General features: G+C 45.5%; 1 protein-coding gene across 2 annotated transcripts in view; it reads left to right on the top strand.

The window, feature by feature from the left end:
• Nucleotides 1-25436, top strand: part of Glra1 (glycine receptor, alpha 1 subunit) — a 93960-nt gene that overhangs the window by 21410 nt on the left and 47114 nt on the right. For both annotated transcript variants that reach the window (NM_020492.4, NM_001290821.1), the window contains exons 2-3: nt 12380-12507; nt 20513-20580. In NM_020492.4, the coding sequence (NP_065238.2) occupies nt 12380-12507; nt 20513-20580 (196 nt within the window). The remainder of the gene's footprint in view (nt 1-12379; nt 12508-20512; nt 20581-25436) is intronic.

Raw genomic sequence — 25436 nt, 5'->3', positions numbered from 1 at the left:
AACCACATGGTGGCTCACAGCCATCTGTAATGGGAGGGACCCGATGCCCTGTTTCAGTGTATCTAAAGAGATCAATAGTACACTCACATACATAAAATAAATAAATCTTTTAAAAAATAACAAAATAAAGAATAAAAATGTAGACATCACCTAGGGCCAACATCCAAGATTGTCCTCTGGCTTCCACACATGCATCAGTACACATACACACACACGCACAAATCATGATCTACGCTGTCTTAGTCACCTTGTACTGCTACAACAAAATATCCACCGTTCTGGAGAATGAGAGAGAGAAACGGCAGGAGAGAAAAAGTATGCTGTGCTCCAAAACTAGCTTTTATTTGTATAGTGTCCTACATTGTCTTCAACAAGTGTGTGTCTGTGTGTCTGTGTGTGTATGTGTGTCTGTGTGTGTGTGTCTGTGTATGTGTGTGTGTGTGCACAAGTTCTAGGAATTCGAACTCAGGTTCTCACACCAAGGCAGCCCTGAGTGAGCTTTGGGAGTTTATAGCCAGGTCACACTTCCTGTTTTCTCTCTGCTTCTGGAGAGTGGGTAAGAGTGGGACCAGCCTTGCCTGTTAACCCTCTTCCCCATCTCCATGGACTTTATCTAACCCTCTGGAATATTATATATATTTTCTTGTTTAAATTACTTCTCTTCAGGGTGTTCTATCACAGCACCAGAACAGGGACTAATACAAGTAATGAAGCTGTTCTCTAGCATGAAACTTGTGCAAGAAATCCAAGCTCCTGTGAGCTCACAAGTGCCACAGCCAGGGCAGCCCCAGAATTCGGACTTCTGCACAGCTCAGCCCCTCCTCCCACCCTTCCATTCTTTCCGATCACACTTCCACAGGGTTCCCCGAGGCTTGGAGGGCTTGTGACACGTCTTCCAGGTCTCATTTGTTACAGATAGATTTCTAACTACTAGTTTGAGAGTTCCTGGGATGTATTGACCATCACAAGTTGGTCACCAATACAAGAAGTAAGAGGGAAGACCTGAGGGGAACACTGAAACTCAAGGACCTCCAGCTTTCTCATCCTTAACTGTTAAAGAGAGGGAATACCACATACAATGCTAGTGTGTGCGTGTGTACGTGTGTACGTGTGTGTGTGTGTGTGTGTGTGTGTGTGTGTGTGTGTGTGTGTGTGTGTGATATGTGTGTATGTTCATTTGTGAGCTTGTTCTTGTGTGTGAGAGCAGCAGGCACACACTTGCCAGGTTGCATGTTTGAAGGTCAGAGGACAAATTCAGCTGTTGGTCTTTGCCTTCTGCCTTGTTCAAGACAATCTCCTGATTTGCTATGGCATGGACCAGTCCAACTGTCCCGCAAGCTTCCTGAGCATCTCCTGTCTCCATCTCCCATCTTGCAATAGGGATACTCATATTACAGATGAGCACAGCCATGCTTAGCTTAACGTGGGTTCTGGGAATTCAAACTCAGGTTCTTACACAAGAGCAACAGGTACTTCTACACCCTGAGCCATCTCCTCCAGCCATAATACAGTTAACTTCACATCTGGTACTCTATAGCCATCCAGCAAGGACTGGCAGGTATAGTTGTTTTTAAAACTCTGCTTCAACACGGACTATTCAGACATGTAATAAGCACTCTATAATTATTTTTAGTAAGTAAATAAATGAACTAATGAACTTAACACTATCTCAAATGCGATGGTTATTAACTTGAAGTGCCTAATAAAGAAAACCCTTGACTAATCTCAGAAATTAGCATTTGTTTCACAACATTGATTAAAAAAAAAAAAAGAAAAAGAAAAAGAAAAAGAAAACAACAACAACACTGGGACCTTTTGTCGTTCAAACAGCTGACATTGGTGAAGGCAGACCCTGCTTTAACAATGAGTGCACTGGGAAGAGGTACAAGGAAAGGCATGGGAGAAGCTGGCTTGATTTTTTTTTTATGTGTGCCAGGTAGGCACTCTACTGCTGGACCCCAGGCCCAGTCCTGAGCATTTCCACAGGCTCTCACTCTGTAGCTCCTGCTGCCCTCGAACTCACAGTCCTCTTGTCTCTATATCCCAAGTACTGGGGATTCAAGTCCCGCCTTCCTCCCTCCGACCACTGCTGATGTACTTGAGACAGGCTTTGGTAGAGATTATTTCATAATTTACTACCTTTTGAGAACGATCAAGTTCTCAAACAGACACCCCATGCCAGATCCATGGACCCTTCAGTGGCATTACAGCCCTACTATCTAGGACCCTGGGCAAGCCTCTTTGCCTGGTGATGCTGTTGTGGGGATGCTGTAGGGATCCGAGGCAGTCATGGGTCAAGAATGATGTCTGAGTTGTTCTGAAACCATGCATTTCAATCCTGAGTGCCCCAGGGTCTCACCTACGGTCCCAAAGAGTCACAGAAACAGTAACTGGAACAGAGCAGCTACTGACATCGTGACATCGGAAGCGGGGACAGTAGCAGAAGAGCTGTGGCAGAAGCATGTGGGCAGAAGAGACTGGTGGGCTCCTACGCTTGCTGTTTTACTAGATGCATAATTTTGGCTAAACGTCTGAAAGGGAATGCGTCAGCTTCTGCATCGGGGAAATGGGGTGATGATGTCATCTTTATGGGGTCATTAAGAAAACTGAATATGCTAATATATGCAAAGTGCCTGGTGAACAGGAACCACCATCATCACAAGCTCTCTGACACACATCTCCATTTTGGTCTTATTTGTCCTCTGTGTTTATATTTCTCCACCTGTGACCTCAAATGACCAACCTCTTCTCGTCTGTTCAATCTCTTTCCCCTAAACTTTCCATTCAGAGGCCCTGAGCTCTATTCTCTGCACACACACACATCTCTCCGGTGAGATTTATCTGATTAAACAGAAAGCCGCATTGAAGGTAATAAGAGCCGTCCGCTCTCCCGGCTGAGTCTGACTCGTGGTGTGAATGCTGATGATACCAGGCCTGCTAAGAGCTTGGATTCAGCCACAGCAACAACCCTGGCCTGTCCACTGGCCTCTGAAGAGGTCCCTGTCTCATCCAGGACCACTTAACACCCACCCCAGCCCAAACCATACCCCACCCCACCCTGTCCTGTCAGATACACAAGGGAGGTCAGAGCCAAGAGAAGTAGTTGATGTAGAATTTATTATTGTTATTATCATTATCATTATTATTATTATTATTATTATTATTATTATTGACATAAGGTCTCAAAAATATGGGACCTATCCACAGACATGGAGTTTGACCATGGCAAGCTGTCCTGTCCACAGAATGTTCACGAATATTCCAGAAATAAAAAGGAATGCCTTCTACTCCCTTGCCCTGGATTTTCCCAGAGAAGACTAAGAATTTGGGCTGCAGAGATGACGTGGATGGCAATGTACTTGCCACATAAGCATGAGAATCTAAATTTGACTCCGAGCAACCACAAGAAACACCCAGGTGCTATGGCACAAACTTGCCATCCCAATGACAGGGAGGCAGAGACAGGAGAATCCAGCCAGTCTAGCCAAAGTGATGAAACCATGTCTCAAAACTAAGGTGGAAAACAACTGAAGACACCCAAACATTGACCTCCAACCTCTATATGTGCACACACATACACAAGCACACAAACACACACACAAAGAATCTTCCTAAGGACCTTACTGAAGATATCAGGCCAGAATTTAGGGGGTCAGTGGGTCGTCTGGTTGGTTGGTTGGTTGGATGGTTAGTTGGCTGGTTTGAGACAAGATCTCACTCTGTCTCAGAGAAAGAGAGAGAGAGCAAGAAACTCCTTAAACTTTGCTTGCCCTCTCACTGGACTTATTCTGTGGCTGGCCTTGCTCTATGGGGACATTTAGAGAGAGTTGATGCATACCAGGCTGGGGAAGGCTATCGAGAACATCAGCTTAGAGTTGACAACAAGGAACATAACAATCTCTGGAGAATAAGATATTCCAAGGCACAGAAGTAGAAGAAATCCGAGATTCTTTGCAGCTCCCTGAACACATACTTTTATCTCGCTAGCAGAGGAGAATCACATTGAAATCGTGTGCTTCTTTCCCACATGCAGTCATGGAAAGCAGGGTGAGGCAAAGGCATCTTGTTCCCTAAGACCCTGGGGAGAGTAAACTTAGAGCAGGTGGCTGTGGCAGTCTGCTCCCTGAGACTGCTTAGCAGATCGCAAAGTGAGAGTAATAAAATGTCAGGCTCTCTCCCACTGACTTAAGCCCCTTACTGCAATCAAATAAAATCAGAACCGCACAGCTGGCTGGGGAAAGCCAGATGTTGTCCTGATGATGCAACTCAGGAGAAGCTGGGGATGACCAGCCATACCCTTGCTATGACAAACCTGCTAGAACCAAACCTAGGGACGGAAGTCAGTTCAATCCATCAAGCTAAGAACACCAGCCTGGCTGAGCCACCTCTTCCCAGAAGCTCAGATGATAGCACCTCCCCACCATCTGCCATACCCTTCATTCAAAAGCACGACTTGGGCAGTGGCAGATGTCTGTTGGGTCTTTCTAAAAGTTCACAGAGGCTTAAATGACTAAAAACTCAGACAATGTCTCTAATCAACCAAATATTGCCTTCCTCTTCCAGCCTACCACAGGGTCTGATGGTACCATCTAAGCCAGATGGCAACTTCCTCTCCTAAAAACTGCAGAGTCTTGCCAGTTCTGTCCCCTGAATAATCAATAGCCAGGGGACAAGCTGAAGAGTTGATTCAGTGGGTAAAGTGTTTGTGTTGCAAGCCTGAGGACCTGAGTTCAATCCCCAGAAGCCACATTAAGAAGCTGAGAGTGGCAATATACAAATGTAACCCCAGAACTGGGCAAGTGGGGACGGGAAGGCCCCTGGGTCTTGCTGGCCAGTCACCATGGCCTCATTAGTGAGTTCTAAAGAACAAGAGTTCAAAAGAACAAGTATATGCTAGGCTTCTGTCCATATAAACATGGACACATGTGCACATGTAGTTGCACAAGCACAAAGAATGAGAGGGGGGAGGGAGGGAGGGAGGGAGGGAGGGAGGGAGGGAGGGAGGGAGGGAGGGAGGGAGGGAGGGAGAGAGAGAGAGAGAGAGATTCAGAAGGCAAGAAGACTCTTTCATTTGATGACAATGGGTCATTGCTTTGTGCCAGGCACTAGAGACATTCATGTGGGAAATTATTCTGGTTAGTAATGACATTTTTATTTGCACATCCCACAAGCACACACCTGATGCATACAGTAGATATGTATTAATAAACCAGAAGGTAGACCAGGCTGGCTTGTAACTGAGATCCACCTGCCTGTTTCCCAAGTGCTGGGATCAAAGGTATATACCACAGTGCCTGGTTGTATGTCCTAATTTTCATGGATTCTAGAGATTCGAACTCAGGTCCTCACCCTTACATAGTAAGCACTTTGCCCTTAACTTTAGACCCACCATAAGGGCATAGCCTGTGTGTTCCATCCTTGCAACTTCAACCTGTGTGGTATTCCACCCTCATCTCTTACAAACACACACACACACACACACACACACACACACACACACACACACACACACTCTAAAATTCTCTCTGCTTGCCAAGATCTCACACCTCTAAACTAGATAAACTGTTCCTTCCACCCAACACTCTTCCTCCAGTGTCTTACGGAAACCCACACCAGCCTAGATGACTGAGCTCAAATGTTCTACACACAATCCCTCTTGCCTGCCCCCACTCCCACAACTGAATTGAGTGCCCAGCCTCTACATGCACCAGTCCCCTGACTGCAGCCATTAATCACCCTCAAACACTTCTGCCCTCGGGCTCTCCTTATCCTTGCACGCTTCCTGCTTCTTCCTCCTCCAGTTCCCAGAATCCTTCTCACAGTTACCTGGATCATCTTGATTTCGCTCCTCCACTACCCTAAATCCTGATCACTTTTCCTGCCCTTACCTCTAGACTTCCTCTGCATGGAGCACTGTGAGGATCCCCCCCCCCCCTCTGCTAATCCAGAGTGGTTCTTGGTAGCACCATGCTACATATAGTGAAGTGGAAGTTGCCATGTCCTAGCCAGCCCTAGCTTATTTAAAATTCTGATTCATACTCCTTATTCCCTGGAGAATGAGACTCTAGATGTCAATCTGGCCTTTCTTCTTCACCCCCCAAAAGTGTTGAGGAATGAGTTGGCACTAGGCAGACGTCTTGATATTAGATGGGAAAGAACCAAGACAAGTATGTGTACATCTCCCAAAGGAGGTGGGACCAGCTCCCACCCAGGACCAGTTGCATGACACTAAAAACTTACAAGACAATGCTTCCAGGCTTCAGACTCCTCTCAAGTTATGCCAAGCCTCATTCCACATCATAGGGACCCGAAAATCAGGAGGAAAAGTAACTCGCCCAAGGTCCCATGTCCCCATGTCCTTCCATTGTCCTGCCTTGCAGTTGAACACTGTTCCCAAGCCTTTCCATGGGGTCCTAGTTTTTTCTCTGCTGCTGTGATAAACACCTATCATCAAAATAAAGAGAAAACAAATTACTTATTTGGCTTCCAGATTACAGTATGTGGGCAAAGGAAGCCAGGGTAAGAATTCCAGCAGAAATCTGAAGGTAAGACTTGAAGCAGAGGCCATAGAGGAACACTGCTTACTGTCTTGCTCCCCCTGGCTTTCTCTGTTTGCTTTCTCATACAACCCAGAATCACCTGCCCAAGGGTAGCACTACCCACAGTAGGCTGGACTCTCCCATATCAATCATTAGTAAAGAAAACTCCCCACAGACTCATCTACAGGCCAATATGAGGGTGGAAATTCCTCAATCGAAATTCCTGTTTCTTTAGAACAACAATGGCTTGTGCTATAAGATAAAGAATTGGCAAATGGGACCTCACAAAATTGCAAAGCTTCTGTAAGGCAAAAGACACTGTCAATAAGACAGAAAGGCCACCAACAGATTGGGAAAGGATTTTTACCAATCCTAAGTCTGATAGGGGACTAATATCCAACATATACAAAGAGCTCAAGAAGCTGGACTCCAGAAATTCAAATAACCCCATTAAAAATGGGGTACAGAGCTAAACAAAGAATTATCAACTGAGGAATACTGAATGGCTGAGAAACACCTGAAAAAATGTTCAACATCCTTAATCATCAGGGAAATGCAAATCAAAATAACCCTGAGATTCCACCTCACACCAATCAGAATGGCTAAGATCAAAAATTCAGGTGACAGCAGATGCTGGCAAGGATGTGGAGAAAGAGGAATATTTCTCCATTGCTGGTGGGATTGCAAGTTTGTATAAACACTCTGGAAGTCAGTCTGGTGGTTCCTCAGAAAATTGGACATAGTACTACCAGAAGATCCAACAATACCTCTCCTGGGCATATACCCAGAAGAAGTTCCAACTGGTAATAAGAACACATGCTCCACTATTTCATAGCAGCCTTATTTATAATAGCCAGAAGCTGGAAAGAACCCAGATGTCCCTCAACAGTAGAATGGATACAGAAAATGTTGTACATTTACACAGTGGAGTACTACTCAACTATTAAAAACAATAAATTTATGAAATTCTTGGGCAAATGAATATATCTGAAGGATATCATCCTTAGTGAGGTAACCCAATCACAAAAGAAGTCATTAGATATGCACCCACTGATAAGTGGATATTAGCCCAGAAACTTAGAATAACCAAGATACAATTTGCAAAACACAAGAAAATCAAGAAGGAGGAAGACCGACCTGTGGATACATCATTCCTCCTTAGAATAGGGAACAAAATACCCATGAAAGGAGTTACAGAGACAAAGTTCGGAGCTAAGACGAAAGGATGGACTATCCAGAGACTATCCCACCTGGGGATCCATTCCATAATCAGCCACCAAGCCCAGACACTATTGCATATGCCAGCAAGATTTTGCTGAAGGGACCCTGATATAGCTGTCTCGTATGAGGCTATGCCAGTGCCTGGCAAATACAGAAGTGAATGCTCACAGTCATCTATAGGATGGAACACGGGGCCCCCAATGGAGAAGCTAGAGAAAGCACCCAAGGAGCTGAAGGGGTCTGCAACCCTATAGGTGGAACAACAATATGAACTAACCAGTACCCCCAGAGCTCGTGTCTCTAGCTGCATATGTAGTAGAAGATGGCCTAGTTGGCCATCATTGGGAAGAGAGGCCCCTTGGTATTGCAAACTTTATATGCCCCAGTACAGGGAACACCAGGGCCAAGAAGTGGGAGTGAGTGGGTAGGGGAGCAGGGCAGGGAAAGGGTATAGGGCACTTTCAGGATAGCGTTTGAAATGTAAATAAAGAAAATATCTTTTAAAAAAAGAAAGAAAGAAATTCCTGTTTCTCAGGTGACTCTAGGTTGTATCAAGTCGGGGAAAAAAAAACAACTGAACCAAACAGATAAACATGGTATTTGCCATGTTGGAAGTCACAACTGAGGTTCCTTAAGGCCCTGGTTGTTAGACACATCCCCTGAGCAGAAGATAACAGATTCCCCATGTTTTGTTTTATATATATATATATATATATATATATATATATATATGCATCTACTGCCAAAAATCTTCTGTCAATTAGTATTCCTCAAATTTATCTGGTGCTAGAGAGATGGCTCAGCAGTTAAGAACTCTTCCTGCTCTTGAAGAGGACCCTGGATCAGTTCCAAGCATCCATGTCAGACAGCTCACAAATGCCTATAACCCCAGCTCTCTGGGATGCAATGCCCTCTTCTGGATCCCATGGGCATCTGCACTCACACATGCACAAACACTCTCTCTCTCTCCCTCTCCCCCTCCCCCTCCCCCTCCCCCTCCTAAAATAAATCTTAGTACTTGTATGTGGTCAGTTGCCTCATTTTCAGACTCATTCAGTTCCTGTGTCCAGTAGGTCACGGACTCTAAGTAAGTACTTAAAGTCCCCAGAGGCAATGACTCCAAATGCCACATGTTTGCTGTCCACAGATACCCAGAGCACAGATCCACTGAACGTGGGGGAGAGGCTTAAAATAATCCTGTGCAAATTGCACTGCACAAACAGAGGCAGAAATGGATGAGGATTATCAGGCACAGGGAAATGGCCATGTTGGCATCAAGATGGGGCCTTTGTCTCTGGGAAAAATATTAGGAAACCTTGGAGATTTGGGGGTTGTGGTTGAACACACACAATAATGTTGAACGTAGGGTTTGCTGTGTTGTTTGCTTGTTTGCACCTTGTTTTGAGGGGAGGTTTACTTTTTTAAGATTTATTTTATTTGTAAGTGTGTGCATGTTCTGTTTGTCCACAGAGCCCAGTAGAGGATGTTAGATCTCACTCTGGTTTTTATCCAGGCAGTATCTCACTATGTTAAATTGGACTCATGACAACTGCCCACCCTCCCGTGCCTCACCCTCTCAAGCCCTGAGCTTGTACAGGTGTACCGCCATACCCAACCTGGACCATGATTGAATCAGCTCTCTCAGCTGCACTCACCATCTCAGAGACAGTCATCACTAAGTCTGTGTGAATCTGTAATGTTTCCAATACAGCCACAGCACCTGCCCTGTTGGTGAGGACATCCTCCAGCTGTGGACACTGGCAAGCAGCACAGGTGACACTAAACAAAGCTCACTCCTTTATGTTTAGGTGTCACTGTACCGGCTGGTATGGTCCCTATCCGTGACACAACTTAGAATCACCCAATAAGAGAGAATCTCAAATGAGCCATTGCCTCCCTCGGATTGGTCTGCAGGCAAGCCTATAAGGCATTTTCTTGATTAATGGTTGATGGGGGAGAGTCCAGCCCATGATGGACAGCGCCACCCTAGGCATGTGGCCTGGGAGTGTATAAGAAAGCAAGCCATGGAGAGCAAGCCACTAGGCAGTGTTCCTCCGTGGCTTTCCCTTTTGCTACTTGCTAGCCTCACTACTGGGACGAAGAAAGCAGAACTAACGGGAACCATTACCACGTTATATGTTACAATGCACAGAGAAACAAAACTGTAATATGTGCATCAACCACTGTTGGTATTCATTCATGCCTTGTGCACATTGTTCCCCCTATGACTACAAGTGACTAACCTGTCCCAGATACAGGTAACCCCATGTTTGCACACACCAAGCTCTGTGGCATTACTTGTTCCACACCCACACTCTAATCTCTGCTCACAGCTGTGACAAAGCCTCCACTGGCATACATGACCCTCGCATCAGTACATGCAGAAACAGATCCCATCCTGGGACTTGAGTTGCACCCCTAGCCACACACAAACAATAACAAAAGTATGCCTGTCCCTCACCCCTCACCACAGTCCTTGGAGACCTGAATAGGGCATGTCCAGAGCCTGAGCAAAGATGCTTGGGAAAATCCCAGCATACCTTGCAAATCTCCTAAGAAACGCCAGACTATGTCTGTGTTTTTATACTGTGTATAAGAGTCTAATTATTTTTTTTAAATTGTTAACCCATGTACCAATATTTACAAACATTTCCTATTAGTAGGAATATTTGATTAATTAATGGGTGTTTCGATCATCATTCAGTCATGAAATCACTGAGCGCCAATTAAGTTTGAGACATCATGGTAGACACCTGGGGGATTAGAGAACAAACAATGAATAAATAAAGAAAATCATGCGATCCCTGCTCTTGGATATAACCAGATATAACGAGCTTCAAAAATAAATAGTTGGGACTGGCAGGATTGCTCAGTGGGTAAAGGCAGTTGCCAACAAGTCTGATGGCCAGAGTTCTATACCCAGGGCCCACATGGTGAACAAGAAAAAATATTCCTTCACGTTGTCATCTGATTACCATGAGTGTGCAGGTACACACACATATACACTCTAATATACTCACACACTCACGTGCATGCATGAGCACAAGCTCAAGACTATCACACACCATCACACATATGCACATATATGACTATCACACACATACACTCTTAACACACACACATTTGCAGGCACACATGTACACACACAAACACACACACTCACACTCTACCTCTGTGGTTCCTCCATGTTTGAAGCCCCACAAGCCTCTCCCAGGGGACCACATGGATCCCTCCATCTGCTAACTCAGACCTCTTAGGGACCCAAAGCAACCCAAGTGGTCATCACTCTTCGACCCTGACTTATGCTTCCAACTGTGGCTCTATTGAAATCTGGGCAGCCTGGGGACCTGGCTTAGACATTACTAGCCTACCTCATTAGGGAAGAGAGACCTTGAGACATCACCAGACATTTGGTTTCCAACCTCCCAACTTCCGGTACTAAGGGGTACCGGGTACCTACCTGGCACTGATTAAATCTGGAACCTGGGTTGAAACCTCTTCTTGGACTCAGCTCTGTCAATTCACACACACACACTTTTTTCTTTAGCAGCAAAATGTGATTTATTAAAAACACCTTGGTATATACTTTAAGCACGAGGTTAAGAAAAGTACTCAGAAAGAACAACACACCCACAAATGTGGATGTGGACTTCTTTAAAAAGTCATCTCAGTTTTTTCTTTGTTTGGTTTTCTTTTGGGGGAGGGCAGAGTGTGGGGGTAGGTGTTGCTATGTGCCACAAGATAGCTTCAAATTTATGGCCACCCTTTTGCCTCAGCCTCTGGGGTGCTGAGGTCACAGGTGTGTAGCTCCTCCAGTTTCTGATAGTAGATTATTTTTTAAGGTTTGTTTATCTAATATGTATACCGTATTCTGCCTGCATGTATGCCTACACACCAGAAGAGGGCACCAGATCTCATTATAGAGATGGTGTTGAGCCACCATGTGGTTGTTGGGAATTGAACTCAGGACCTCTGGAAGAACGGCCAGCCCTCTTAACCTCTGAGCCATCTCTCCAGCTCTCTAATGGTGGATTTCTAAAATGTTTGTTTTGTTAATATAGACACCCATGTGTATAAGTGTGTAGGCCTGCTAAAGATGGGGGAGTGGGTGAATTTGTATTTCCAAATGCATTTTACTTTGGAAACTTTTATTTTATCTGTTTACTTATTTTTACAATAGCTGATTCTGAAGAGAACGTTAAAGGAAATGGCTGTGTTATCTCTAAGATCCTTTAATAGCCCACACCCCTGTGAGAAGGCAGGTACCCAAAGCACTACTGAGTGAGTCAGCCAGACCGACCCTCCAGTGTCCTCCTCAGGGAGACCCAGCCTCTCAGCCTCTTCTCCCAAGGAGACTCAGCAGTCACTGTGATGACTCATGATAGCAGACACTGTGAGGAGTTGGAGACTTCTCAGTTTCAGTCAGACACTGGCCATCTGCCAGGCCCCAGGCCTGCTTCCACTGAGGCTAAATAAACAGTGTGGCCCATGCCTTCTTCCTTAAAGACTCAGCTCAAGCTCAGAGTACTCCATGTTTTACATGGCTGAATAAGGCTGCGGTCTGATCAGGTCATGAAGAAGAGCCACCACAAACCTTGTGCTTCTCTCTCTCTTCTTAGCCTTGCTGCTTCCAAAGAGGCTGAAGCCGCCCGCTCCGCACCCAAGCCTATGTCACCCTCGGACTTCCTGGATAAGCTCATGGGGAGGACTTCTGGGTATGACGCCAGGATCAGGCCCAACTTTAAAGGTAGGAAAACATTCCTTTCAGATTCGCAGGAAACACTCTCCCACGACACAGAGTGCTGTGAACCCCACACATCCCGCGCCACCCAAGGCAGACATTACTAGTCGATGCAACATCTTTTCCCAACAAGTCCAGAGCCTCAGAGAATTCAACACAATAGTACTTCTGGTTTCCTGGTGTCCGTGAGTGAATTAAGATCTATGTTGCTATGTCTAGCGATTCTCGGGGTTTTACGATTCCACCAGGAATCCTGAGGAGATGCCTATGAGGAACAGGTCCACCTTGGCCTTGACCCAAGGAGCCACCACTTCTGTTTGTTCTGAAAGGGGCCTCCTACACAAACCCATCTGCACGAGACTCCCATGGACTAACAAATAATTCTGCAAGTTCTTCTTGTAAATGGGACTCACCATTTCACATGACTACTGATGCTAGGAAGAGCACTGAGTTCTCTTCTTGCTCTGACAAAAGCAGCTAGAGGAAGGAAGGGCTGCTTTGGCGCACAGTCGGAGGAGGTACAGTCCATCCGGTGGTGAAGACCTAGCAGTAGGACTGAATGAGGAAGTAGACAGTCTCTAGGGCTCATCTCCCTTTCTCCTCTTTGTACAGTCCGGGATGGCAGCCCACGTTCAGGATGGGTCTTCCCAGTCAGAGGTCAGATATCACCAGGTAGACACAATGGATAAGAAGACCCACTGGCTTCTGTGATTAGAGATCACTCCCCTTACCCCAAGCCTGTGAACCAACAACCAACCCTACAGACACCCTGTGGAATGTGAGCTCCCTGTGGTCATACAAGCCAGCAGCCCAAGAAAACCCAAAACTGAGCCCTGCAAGAAACTCCTGATTCCGGAGTCATGTAAATTCAAACAAAACATGTTCTGGGTCCATCGCTGCCAAATTACACATGCTGGTCCAGGCAGCTGGATCAACTTCTCGGCATTCACGGTCCCATTGGGACCTTAGTACCGGAACAAGAGGAGATAAGGGCTCTGTGTTCTCTGATAACTTTGAAGGCTGTGACTCGCAGCCCATAGGCATGGCTTTAAGGACCTCTTGGGACCCTGTGCACCCAGATCTTCCATATAGCACCCTGTAAAAATCTTATTCCAGGAACCAATAGCCATAGGATCAATTCTTGGCCCCGGGTTTTTCTCCTTATCACCCCTGTAGCTCAAGTCCAACAGCAAAGATGAATATGACAACAGTTATCTGATATCTGCTCATATTCCCTTAACCCACGCCCACCACTCCATCCCCCACACTCTCTTCTCTGACTGCCCTGTCCACAAGTCCCTGCAGACAGAAAGAGATCTGCGGGCTGCCTGAGGGTGGGGGTTGTACTCACGCTCACTTCCCAGCCTTCTTTCCCCACTGGCTCCTTCGTTGGCCTCTGTCCTGGTTGGGTTGGTGTGTCAACTTGACAGAAGCTGGAGTTAACACAGAAAGGAGCCTCCTTTGAGGAAATGCCTCCATGAGATCCAGCTGTAAGGCATTTTCTCAATTAGTGATCAAGGATGGGAGGGCCCACTGTGGGTGGTGCCATCCTGGGCCAGTAGTCATAGGTTCTATAAGAAAGCAAACTGAGCAAGCCAGGGGAAGCGAGCCAGTAAGTAACATCCTCCATGGCCTCTGCATCAATTAGCTCCTGCTTCCTGACCTGCTTGAGTTCCAGTCCCAACTTCCTTTGGCAATGAACAGCAGTGTGGAAGTGTAAGCTGAATAAACCCTTTCCTCCCCAACTTGCTTCTTGGTCATGATGTTTGTGCAGAAATAGAACTCCTGACTAAGACAGCCTCGAAATGCCATTCCATCATCATTAGCACAGCCTTGTTTCTTGGATTTCTGATGCTGTGATAAACACCATAACCAAAATCCACTTGGGGAAAAAGAGATTTGGTTTGGTTTCTGCTTCCAAATCACAGTCCATCACTGAGGGAAACTGGGCAGGAACTCCAGGAAGGAACCTGGAGGCAGACACTAATACAGAGACCTCCGGTCGATACTACTTACTGGCTTGCTCAGACTGCTTTCTTATACACCAAAGACTACTTTCCAAGGGGTGGCATCACCCACAGTGGGCTGAGCCCTCCTACATCAATGACTGATTAGATACACACCACAGGCCCATCTGATGGGGGCATTTTCTCAGTTGAGGTTACCAAATGTCTCTAGCTTGTGTCAAGTTAACATAAGACTAGCCAGCGTGCCTTGGTTCTCCCAAGGACAGGACACTTTGTAATACAGTGGGATGGAGCACTTCCCCAAGTTAGAAGCTCAAACACCTAGAAGAGGGCCAGGCAAATAAGATGCAAGGGTGGGATGGGATGAAGATAAGAAAACATAGAAGATTTGGGGGCTAGGGAGATGGTTCAGTGAGTTAAACCTACCTGCAGATCAGACCTCTGCAAAAGCCAGGCATAGCCACGTACCTATAACACTAACACTGGAAAGGTAGACAAAGGCAGAGAAAGATCTCTGGCCAGCCAATGCCTAGTGGTTGAGGTCTGGGTTCCTTGAGACACCCTGTCTCAAAGGATAAGGTTTAGAGAAATAGTCAGAGAGCCCCCACTTTCTTTCTTCCGTTTCTCCAGATAGATAGATAGATAGATAGATAGATAGATAGATAGATAGATGGATAGATAGATAGATAGATAGATAGATAGATAGACAGACAACCTTGCAAGGTCCACTCCTCCTTTGTACCTGGCCACGGCTGCCAAGAAGGAGTGAAAAAACTCTGTGGTTAGTCAGGTCCTCCAAGACAGGACTTAAGTCTGAGGTTTTATGTGAAATCTCTGAAACAGACACTAAATAATGCCACTTATGACCACCACTAGCTAAGCCAAATCCATTCTGGCATAGGAGGTTTTGGACTTTACCCATAGGCTGCACCAATTGCCCTCAGCTGGAATCTTTTAGGAATTCAGTCCACCACGCCCTCTGGTGGACTCTCTCAGAACTCCACCCTATCACTGTCCGGTTTCTCTGGGATTTGTTTTGTCAAGTGGTAGGGTCACCTAAACAGAGGCTTATTTCCAGCCTTCATTTTTAGCCCAAGATCTGAGTTTTTCTTTTTACTAGCCTCATACTATATAGATGCTCCAAACAGTTACCTTCAAGGTTCAAGGGCTATTCTTTCTATATGCCACCACACTTCACACACAGAAGGCCCTCAGTAGGCTTGAATATATACCCCAGGCTAACCTCAAACTCAAGATCCTCCTGCCTCAGCCTCCTGAGATTACAGCATACACTTCCATGCCCCTCTGAAAATCTTACTCAGAACGCTTGAGTCACAAATCTACAGGACTTGACCATCCTTTAGACTTCCGACTCCACACTGGCTCCCCCTTCCACCTATCCCTGGATAGAAGCAATGAGCATCTCAGGTTTGGCTCCCACACAGGAACTAGGAAAAGGACTCTGCTCCCTCCCTTAAGCTTAAAGCAGAAAGGTAACCCTGCGGTGCCCAGCCTCCGCTCCTTTCCCTCTTCAGACTCAAATAAGACTCCCCAAAGCCCACCATTCTTAAAATGACCATGGGGTTCAGACTCCCTACACACACACACACACATACAGTTTGGAACCTCAACATTTATTCTCTCAACAGCTTGCCTATACAAGAGGAGCAACGTGGTTCTAGCCATCCTGAAGGCTGAGGTGGCCAACAACTACAAGCACGTTGGTCCACAGAACACACAGTTCACACTCTAGTATAGAAGTAAACAGAGCTAAAACTGCTTATCCAGCCTGTAGTCCCCCAAGAGATTTCTTCCTGGGACAGAGCCTCTGTCTCAGCATCCAAAGGCAAACACAAGGGGAAGGACCAGCCCCTCTCAGCTCTGAAGCATTGCCTTGGCCAAGCCTTTGTGTGTTGCAGCGGCTTCCAGGTTCAGGGGCAGAGCCCAATGCAAACATACACAATAGCAAAATTAAACTTTAATATTTAATGAAATATATACATTATCCGGCTGCCAACGGCAACCGGGTTGTAATTTTCTCAAGATAATTTAATTTCAGATTTATATCCATGAACCACACCTCCCTATGGGGTCTTTTTGTCTGGAGCCCCCTCATGCTCGTTCATCAGCATCTTGTTTCTATGGGAATCACAGTGTCGGCTGCACGAAGCCCTCTGCACATTACCTCAAGGCATGAGTGTCTCTTTGGGGCATCTAAACGACAGGAAGTGAAATAAAAAGAAAACCGTGGTTCTGGGGCTGAACGAATGAGGGAGATAAGCCTCTGTTTAGGTGACCCTAACAAAGCAGTCATTCTCACCCAGCATAGACACACAATATGCACAGTTATCCAATGATGAGCACACTAGATTCTGAAAGGGGCTGTGAGCCTTCCCAGCAACTTCCAAATCTAGCTATGAATTTGAATCACCCATGTGGCCTGTTAAACAACAGACTTTGTGCTGAGAGTCATGGCTTAGGGCTGAGCCAAGGGCTCTGAAATTTTTGTTCTGTTTTGGTTTTGTTTTAGTTGGATTTTGTTGTTGCTGTTGTTGTTTTGTTGTTTTGTGAGACAGGAGTCTCACCCTCAAGCCCATGCTGACCGCAGACTTCTAGCCTCCCTGTGTCAGCTTCTTGGGTATCAAGATTACAAGTTTGAGCCACCACACCTCGTGTGCTCTGAGACCGAAATTTTTCAGATGGCTTCAGCCATACACAAGTCAGGAAAGCAAGGACCCAGCTTCGCTAGCCCATAGCTAAGCTATAAGCTAGCTTTCCAGAGAGGATTGCAAACCGTTAGAGCTAAGACAGACTGCCTGGCTTCCCTCACCTGTTTCTGACTCCACTCAGGCTGTCCCCTGACACTCTCTTTACTTTATCACCCTGCCCTTATCCTCCCAGTGCCCTTCCGTCACTCATAATAGTCTCTGGAAGACCACTCCCCTTTCCTCTTCTTATGAATCGGTTCATTTGAGAAGGAAATGCAGATGTCCCAGGAGGCCAGAGGCAGACTCACTTTCAAGAAGGGATGGGGGTGGCAGCTCAGTGGTGGAGTTCTTGCATAGCATAAGCTAGGTTGTGAGTTTGGTCCTCAGCAGTAGGTAGCAATGAAAAGGAGGAGGAGGAAAAGTCGGAGGAGAAGGGATGAGGCCCTTTAATGAGAAATACCTCACCCTTCCCTGGAATTTCCCACCCACTGTCTTATTGTAACACCATGTGTCCATAAAAGCTCTTGGCCCTCCCTGAGCCCTTGAAGGTGGATAGTTGAGATTTTCTTAATATTCCTCTAGACCAGCCTTGAATAAATTTGATTCCAAAAAAAATGAGAAAGAGGAGGAGGAGGGAGAGGAGGAGGAAGATATAATGTCCAGCCTTCCCTCCAAACTGCTGGGGGGAATCAGATTTCAGAAAATCTGAGCCCCATCAGCAGTTGAGGCTGAAGTTGAACATGTACCTCAGAGGCTGACACTCACTGCCTTGAGGGGGAAACCTGAATTCCTCCTATCCATCAAGCCTTCTAAGAGAAAGGAAATCTTAGCTAAGCTTACATGCAAGCTGTGGACTACTTTCTGAGGATGAACAAGATGGATTGGGTACCAGAGCACATAAAGTTATTCACTCTCTTCTTTCCACAGTCAGAAAGCATTGGTTCTGGTCCTGGCTGCTCCGCCTTCTGAGCCCAGATGAATGACTAAAACAAACTGTGCTCCCTTGAGAAGTGGGGACAACCACTCTTCCTGTCTTAGCAATTCCTGGGATCAACAAGAGATGGACCCTGAAGGCAGTTACAGATTTAAACCCTTTAAGTAAAAGTCTATAACTAATGCAAGTCCTAAGCACCTTCAAGGTCAGATCAAGGTCAGCTCCTCACCAAGGTCTTCCTGTCTTCATTTTCAGACCTTTTCTCAGCTGAGTTCTGTTCCTTTGGCCCTTCTTGCTCATGGCCCTGCCCTCCTCTCCATCTGTGTCACACTGGCTTATATGGAAACCCCGTGTTTAATTTTCTAAATTCTGCCAGGCATGATGGTATACTGGAAACCCCAGCCATCAGAAGGTTGAGGCAGAGAACCGCTATAGTGCGTTCCATATCAGCCTGGGCTCCATGGTATTAGAGGTTTCATAAAGGGGGTGGAGAGAGCTGGGCAGATAACTCAGTTTGTAAAGTACTTGCCTTGCAAGCATAAGGACCTGAGTTCAATCCCCAGCACCGAGGTAAAACCTATTCATGTAACTCTAGTGCTAGGAGGTGGAGACAAATGATCTTGGAACTTTCTGGACAGCTAATCTAGCCTACTGTGGTAGTTTGAGTAGAAATGCCCCCCATACATAGGCTTTAGCATACGTGGTGTAGCTGTTTGGGATTTGTAGGAGGTCTAGCCTCCCTGGAGGAAGTATGATGCACTCGGGGTTGTCTTTGAGAGTATATAGCCCGTCCCTACTTCTAGTTCTCCCTGTCTCTGTCTCTGTCTCTGTCTCTCTCTCTCTCTCTCTCTCTCTCTCTCTCTCTCTCTCTCTCTCTCCTTCATGCTTGAGGTTAAAGATGTGATCTCTTGGCTTCCTGCTCCTGTCTCCATGTTTACCATTTGACGTCATATCCTTCTGCCGTGATGAACTCTGACCCATCTGGAATCATAAGCCTAAATAAGCTCTTTCATGAGAGGCCCATTGGACACACAAACTTTATATGCCCCAGTACAGGGGAACGCCAGGGCCAAAATAATGGGAATGGGTGGGTAGGGAAGTGGGGGGAGGGTATGGGGGACTTTTGGGATAGCATTGGAAATGTAATTGAGGAAAATACGTAATAAAAAAAAATATTTAAAAAAATACCTAATTAAGAAAATAAATTTAAAAAAAGAAAATTGTGAAAAATGACTTAAAGACTAAGATGAACAATAAAATATAACAAAACAATTTATGACTAAAAAAAAATAAGCTCTTTCATACAAAAGTTGCTTTTGATCATGGTGTTTTATCAAAGTAACAGAAAAGTAACTGATAGAGTGAGGAACCCTGTCTCAAAAAGGAAGGTGGTTGGTACCTAAGAATAACAACAAAGCATATGTGAGTGCACACACACACACACACACACACACACACACACACATGCACACACATTCGTGAACTCACACGCAAACACACAATAATTTTGGATTCTTCCCCTGACTGCGTAACCCTGCTTCCTCCTCCCTCTCAGCCTGTTTCCTATGGTATAGCCATTAAGAGTCTGACAGGTCAGAACCGGAACCCTGGCCCCACCATTCTCTAGCAGCGGAGCCATCGACAAATAATTTGGTATCTCTGGCCCTCAGTTTCCTACTCTGCACAACTCGAGTGACAACCAGTCTTCTCACAGAGCTGTGGGAGGATATGGTGAGAGCATACCAGTCAAGGTCTCAGTGAAGCAGCTGCCATGGTAACTGCTGCCATTCACAGTGTGAAACGAAGGGTCACAGCTTCAGGCAGGCAGAGTGCCCCTCAGAAAGAAAGTGCCAAGGCAGTATTTCTTCCCTTCTTTCCTGGATGTATCAGGACTGTTAAAAAAAAAAAAACCCACTTGTCCACAAAGTATTTAACAAAGGCTTGCAGACTGTCCGTCGGGCTCCCCCTCCAGGTCCCACACCTGGTAATTCCCATCATCACCCCTTCATTCTCAGTTCATAAGTTCAAGGCAAAGAACTTGCTGTTCCTTGCAATCCCCGAGATGGCCTCCAAATGTTGTAGCCATAAATATATCTCAGACACAAATTAGAAGGCACCGGTGGGGCTTGGGGAAGGGATTTCAGCCAGATGGCAGAATGATGAATCACCCTGTGTTAATGAAGGTACAGCTTGGCTCAGCCTCCTGTGAGGTATACCTGCCCCTTACCTGGGAGCTGGGGAGTCTAGTCTGGCAGAGATGCTAAATGCAAGCTGGGGAACCCAGGCACTTAGGGGTGGGGCAGACAACAAGCAGGGGGCTCCTTCTCCCACTGGGGAGGTCTATCCTTGAGGTTACATTTTTTGCAGCCTGAGACTCAGTGGAAACTCTCTCTTAACGGCAGGTCCTCCTGTGAATGTAAGTTGCAACATCTTCATCAACAGTTTCGGTTCCATCGCTGAGACAACCATGGTGAGTACGTTACAGCAACTGCTGTTTCCACAGCAGGTGTCTCTGCCCTGGGAATGTTTCTCTTCTACACTGGGTATCCCCCAAGAAGGCACAGAATCAGGTATTTCAGTTTCTGTCCAAGTCAATATTTTGGATAAAGGTTTAACATCTAAAGAGGGTTTAGCTGCTAACAAGGTAAGCACAAGAGAAACCTTCAGAATTACGAGATAAAATTATAGACTGTAATAGGGGGAAGTGTGATTAAAGTCCATTATATCTGTGTGTATGAAGATGCCACAATAGGGACTGTATGTGGTGGCACATGACTTTAATCCCAGCCTCAGGAGGAAGAGGCAGGAGGATTTTTGTGAGTTTGAGGCCAGCCTGGTCTACATAGTTCTAAGCCGTCCAGATCTTGTCTCAAAACAAAAGCAACAAAGTCACAAAAAGTTTTGAAAATTAAACAATAAGGCTGAGGAGGTGGGTGGATTGGTCAGTTAGGTGGACACTCAAGCCTGAAGACCTGAGTTTAATCCCAGAATCCAAGTTTGAAAGAAAAAAAAAAAAGATGTTATGGTGGCACAAGCTTCTAATGCCAGGGCTGACAAGGGAGAAATGGAGACATGCAGATCTGCAGATCCCTGGGACTGGCTTTGCCAGCCACACTAGTCTAACAGGAGCCACAGTTTCCTGTGAGAGACTTTGTCTCAAGAACAAGGTAGATGGGGATGGAGAGATGGCTCAGTGCTTAAGAACACTGACGACTCTTCTAGAGGACCCGAGTTCAATTCCCAGCAACCACGTGGCAGTTCACAGCTGTTTGTAACTCCCAAGATCTGACCACACAGACATGCATACAAGCAAAACAACAATGCACATAAAATAAAAATAAATATTTAAAAAAATAAATAAAGTAGATGGCTCCTAAGGAACAACACCAGGGTTGACCCCCGGCCCCTCCACACATATCCATGTGAATACACACCCAAAGCGTGCTCTCTCTCTCACTCTCTCTCTCTCTCTCTCTCTCTCTCTCACACACACACACACACACACACACACACACACACACGTATGTCCACCTGAATACACACATGCACACATCCAGCAACAGGCTAAGCATTTGAAGTAAAAGGAAATGTGCTGCCGGGCATGGTGGCACACGCCTTTAATCCCAGCACTTGGGAGGCAGAGGCAGGCGAATTTCTGAGTTTGAGGCCAGTCTGGTCTACAGAGTGAGTTCCAGGACAGCCAGGGATACACAGAGAAACCCTTTCTCGGGGGAAAAAAAAAGGAAATGTGCCTAGCTGTGGGGATGCACACCTGTAATGATGAGAGCTGGGGGATGCACACCTGTAATGGCAGCTGTGAGGATGCACACCTGTAATGACAGCAGGTTGTAATTCTCAGGAAGCTGAGTCAGGAGGATAATGACTTAAAACCCAGTCTACGTGTCTTACTCTTTCTACGACTGTGAAGAGACATCGTGACCATAGCAACTCTTATAAAGGAAAATATTTCATTGGGGCTGGCTGCAGTTTCAGAGGCTCATCATGGCAGGAAGCATGGCAGCATCCAGGCAGACATGGTGATGGAGAATGAGCTGAGAGTTCTACATCCAGATCACCAGGCAGCAGAAAGAGAATGCTACACTGGGCCCACTTGAGCATCTGAGACTTCAAAGCCCGCCCCCAGTGACACACTTCCTCCAACGATGCCATGCCTCCTGATAGTGCCACTCCCTATGAGCCTATGGAGGCTATTTTCTTTCAAACCACCACACGGGGCTACATAGTAAGATCCTGTCTCAAAAATAAATCAAAAAAAAGTGAAAAGCTGCTGACGACTTTCAAATTGACCCACAAGTGGGGGAAGCACTGGTTGTAGATGCTGAAGTGATGGACTGGACCCGCCATGTTATTTGCTCTCTGTTTAATGTATTCTGGGGTGGGAGACCCAAGACAAAGATTGCTAAGTGTTCATAGTGATAGTCTCTGACCCACAGACTTATGGGTAACTTTGTATCTTATTCTGCCAGCATCGCTGTCTTCCACAGGATTTCCTCCAGGAGTAGATAGGACATTAGAAATTCCAAATGTATAAAATGAAAGTTTAAAAATGTTTCTCAATTACTCAAGACAAACCATAAATCAGTTGTACTCTTTTGGGGAGAGTTATCTAGCTTGTAAGGAAAAACTAAAAAATATAATAAATAATAATAATAATTAAAAATAGAACAGCTTGGAGTTGGCTTGTGAGTATACTGAGATTCACTCAGTCCCTTTCCCAAAACACGCATTGCCAGCTCATGTCCCCAGCTCATGGCCATCTACCTCTCATCTTCCCTGACAAAGCTTCTTACATTTTCTCTACTCAGAGCCTCTGTGCACAATAGACTTCTACATATCCCAAGTCTATAAGTATATAAGTACACATATTAAATATTTACCTATAATCATAAAGATATTTATCTTAAGACAATTCTGTAATATGTATCTAATTTTGCCATTTATTAAAGACAAAACCAAAATGTTTATACTAAAGCAATGGATATGCTTAGCTTGCTTTTAAATAAGTAAATTGTAAGGATGTGTGTGTGTGTGTGTGTGTGTGTATGTGTCTGTGTGCCTGTGTGCCTTGGGGGGGGTGCCTTGTGCCTGTGCGTGTGTGTGGCTGTATGTGTGTGTGTGTGTGTGTGTGTGTGTGTGTGTGTGTGTGTGTGTGGCTGTGTGGCTGTGCGTGTGTGTGCCTGTGTGTGTGTGTGTGCCTGCGTGAGTGGGTACCATCATGAGACCAGAGGAGAATATTGGATATCTTCCTCTAATTCTCTCATTTCTCTGTTTTCTCTGCCTTGAGATAGGGTCTCTATCTTGCCATTTAGGGAGGCTCCTCACATCTTTATGTCTCCGCCCATCAATGCTAGGAATCCAAATGCTCATAGCCTTGCTCAGCTTTAAAAGGGAGTGGGGGAGGGGGGGTCTTACTGTGCATCTCTGTCTGGCCTGGAACTTCTTATGCTAGACCTTCCTATGTAGTCCAGGCCACACTGACCTTGAACTCACAGGGATCTGCCCGCTTCTGCCCTTGAGTGCTGGGATCCAAGGTGTACACAACCACACAACCTTTCACGCTCAGTTTTTTATGTAGATATTGGGGATTCTGATTCATGCTCTCATGCGTGCAAAGGACTCTTCCCCAGCCCCAAGAATTTAATCCTGACCAGATACTCGACACTGTAGGACACAGAGCATTGTCAGCATTTGCCAGCGTTGGTCAATATTTTGATTCAGAATCATCAATGCCAAAAACCATCAATATGCATCACATCAATATAGTCAAAGATTGCAGATGTGTGTTTGAGACCTTTATAGAAACTGTTGGAAATTCTGCCCTAATCCCAAACCAAAACACACTCAATTTTTTTTATAAAACTCAAGTCAGCAGTCTAAACAGCAATTTGCAAAATCAAACATTCCAACAGAATGCAGCTCACAGATACCAATTTGAAATATGCACAACCAGAAATGACAGTAGGAAATCCTGTCTCTGTTTTCTACAATTACACCATGACTGTCTGTGTGAGCAGAAAACTTCGTCTGTGGGGCTGGGGAGATGATAAAATTGGTAGTGTCTACCTAACATGCAGGATGCCCTGAATTTGGTCCCCAATACCACATAAACTGTGTGCTAGTTCATGCCTCTAAACCCAGCACGCAGGAGATGGAGGCAGGAGGATCAGAAGTTCAAGGTCTACATAGCAAGTTCAAGCACAGCTGAGCACCTCCAGGAGCCCCTCATTGGCATCCGAGTTCTCTACTCTGGTACAGTTCCCACTGTCACACTTAGGGATGTACCAGTCTGTTTGCTTGTACCTCCCCAGACCATACCGGACATTTACGGCCAGCTGATGTCCTGTCTTGTTTACTGAAATGGTCCACCGCAACAGCCAACACGGCAACACAGCTGTGGAAAATCATTCTGTTAAATAAATAAGCCAAAGGAGATGCACTGTTTATCCAGTCCAGATGTTGCTTGGTCCTCAACATTTACGAACACTGGATCTGTCCTTCCCATTGTAGATGTGTAATATCACTGAGCTCTTCATAGGGCAAAGAGACAAAAATCTGTTCTTTTGCAAATAAATACGTCTTGACAGGGTCAAGAAGGTGTGGGTGTATGTGCCACAGACTACTGTGCAGAGGAGAATCTGGCTCGGTTGGTAAAAGTGTTTGCCACGCAGCATGAGGGCCAGAAATCAGACCCCAAAGCTCATTCTCAAAGCTGGGCATGTTAGCACACACTTATAATCTCAGTACAGGGAGTGGAGACAGGCAGGTCCCTGAAGCATACTGACAGCTAACAGACCCTAGTCAGTGAGCCCTGGGATATTAAAAAAAAAAAGAAAAGAAAAAAGTAGATAGCACCTGAAGAACAACACCTGAGGTAAACCCACTGCCTCTATATGTGCATGTCAATCAATTATTTATTTTAATTAATTGATTAATTTTAATTAATCAATTAATTAAACATACTAGGCCTGGACCACCTGCTTATGGAAATGAGCCAACTCTGTAAGAAAGAACATAAACACACACACACACAAGTATATATATATATATATATATATATATATATATATATATACATATATATATATATACATACACATATACATACATTACATACATTACATCCATATATACATACACAAATGGATGAATGAAAAGTGAAAACCCAACCATAGCACCCCAAACTCTAAGTAGAAAAACGAGATGATGACTCTGGGGACAACCCACAGGAGGAGCCCACGGAAATGTTAGTGTTGAGAGCAGAACAAAGAACAGGTCTATGCGCTTCCCTTGGGATGACCCACAGGA

This window comes from Mus musculus, chromosome 11, assembly GCF_000001635.26.
Source record: "Mus musculus strain C57BL/6J chromosome 11, GRCm38.p6 C57BL/6J".
NCBI classification, from domain to species: domain Eukaryota; kingdom Metazoa; phylum Chordata; class Mammalia; order Rodentia; family Muridae; genus Mus; species Mus musculus.
The sequence above is the reverse complement of the archived record's forward strand: the minus strand, read 5'-3'. Positions and strand labels throughout refer to the sequence as shown.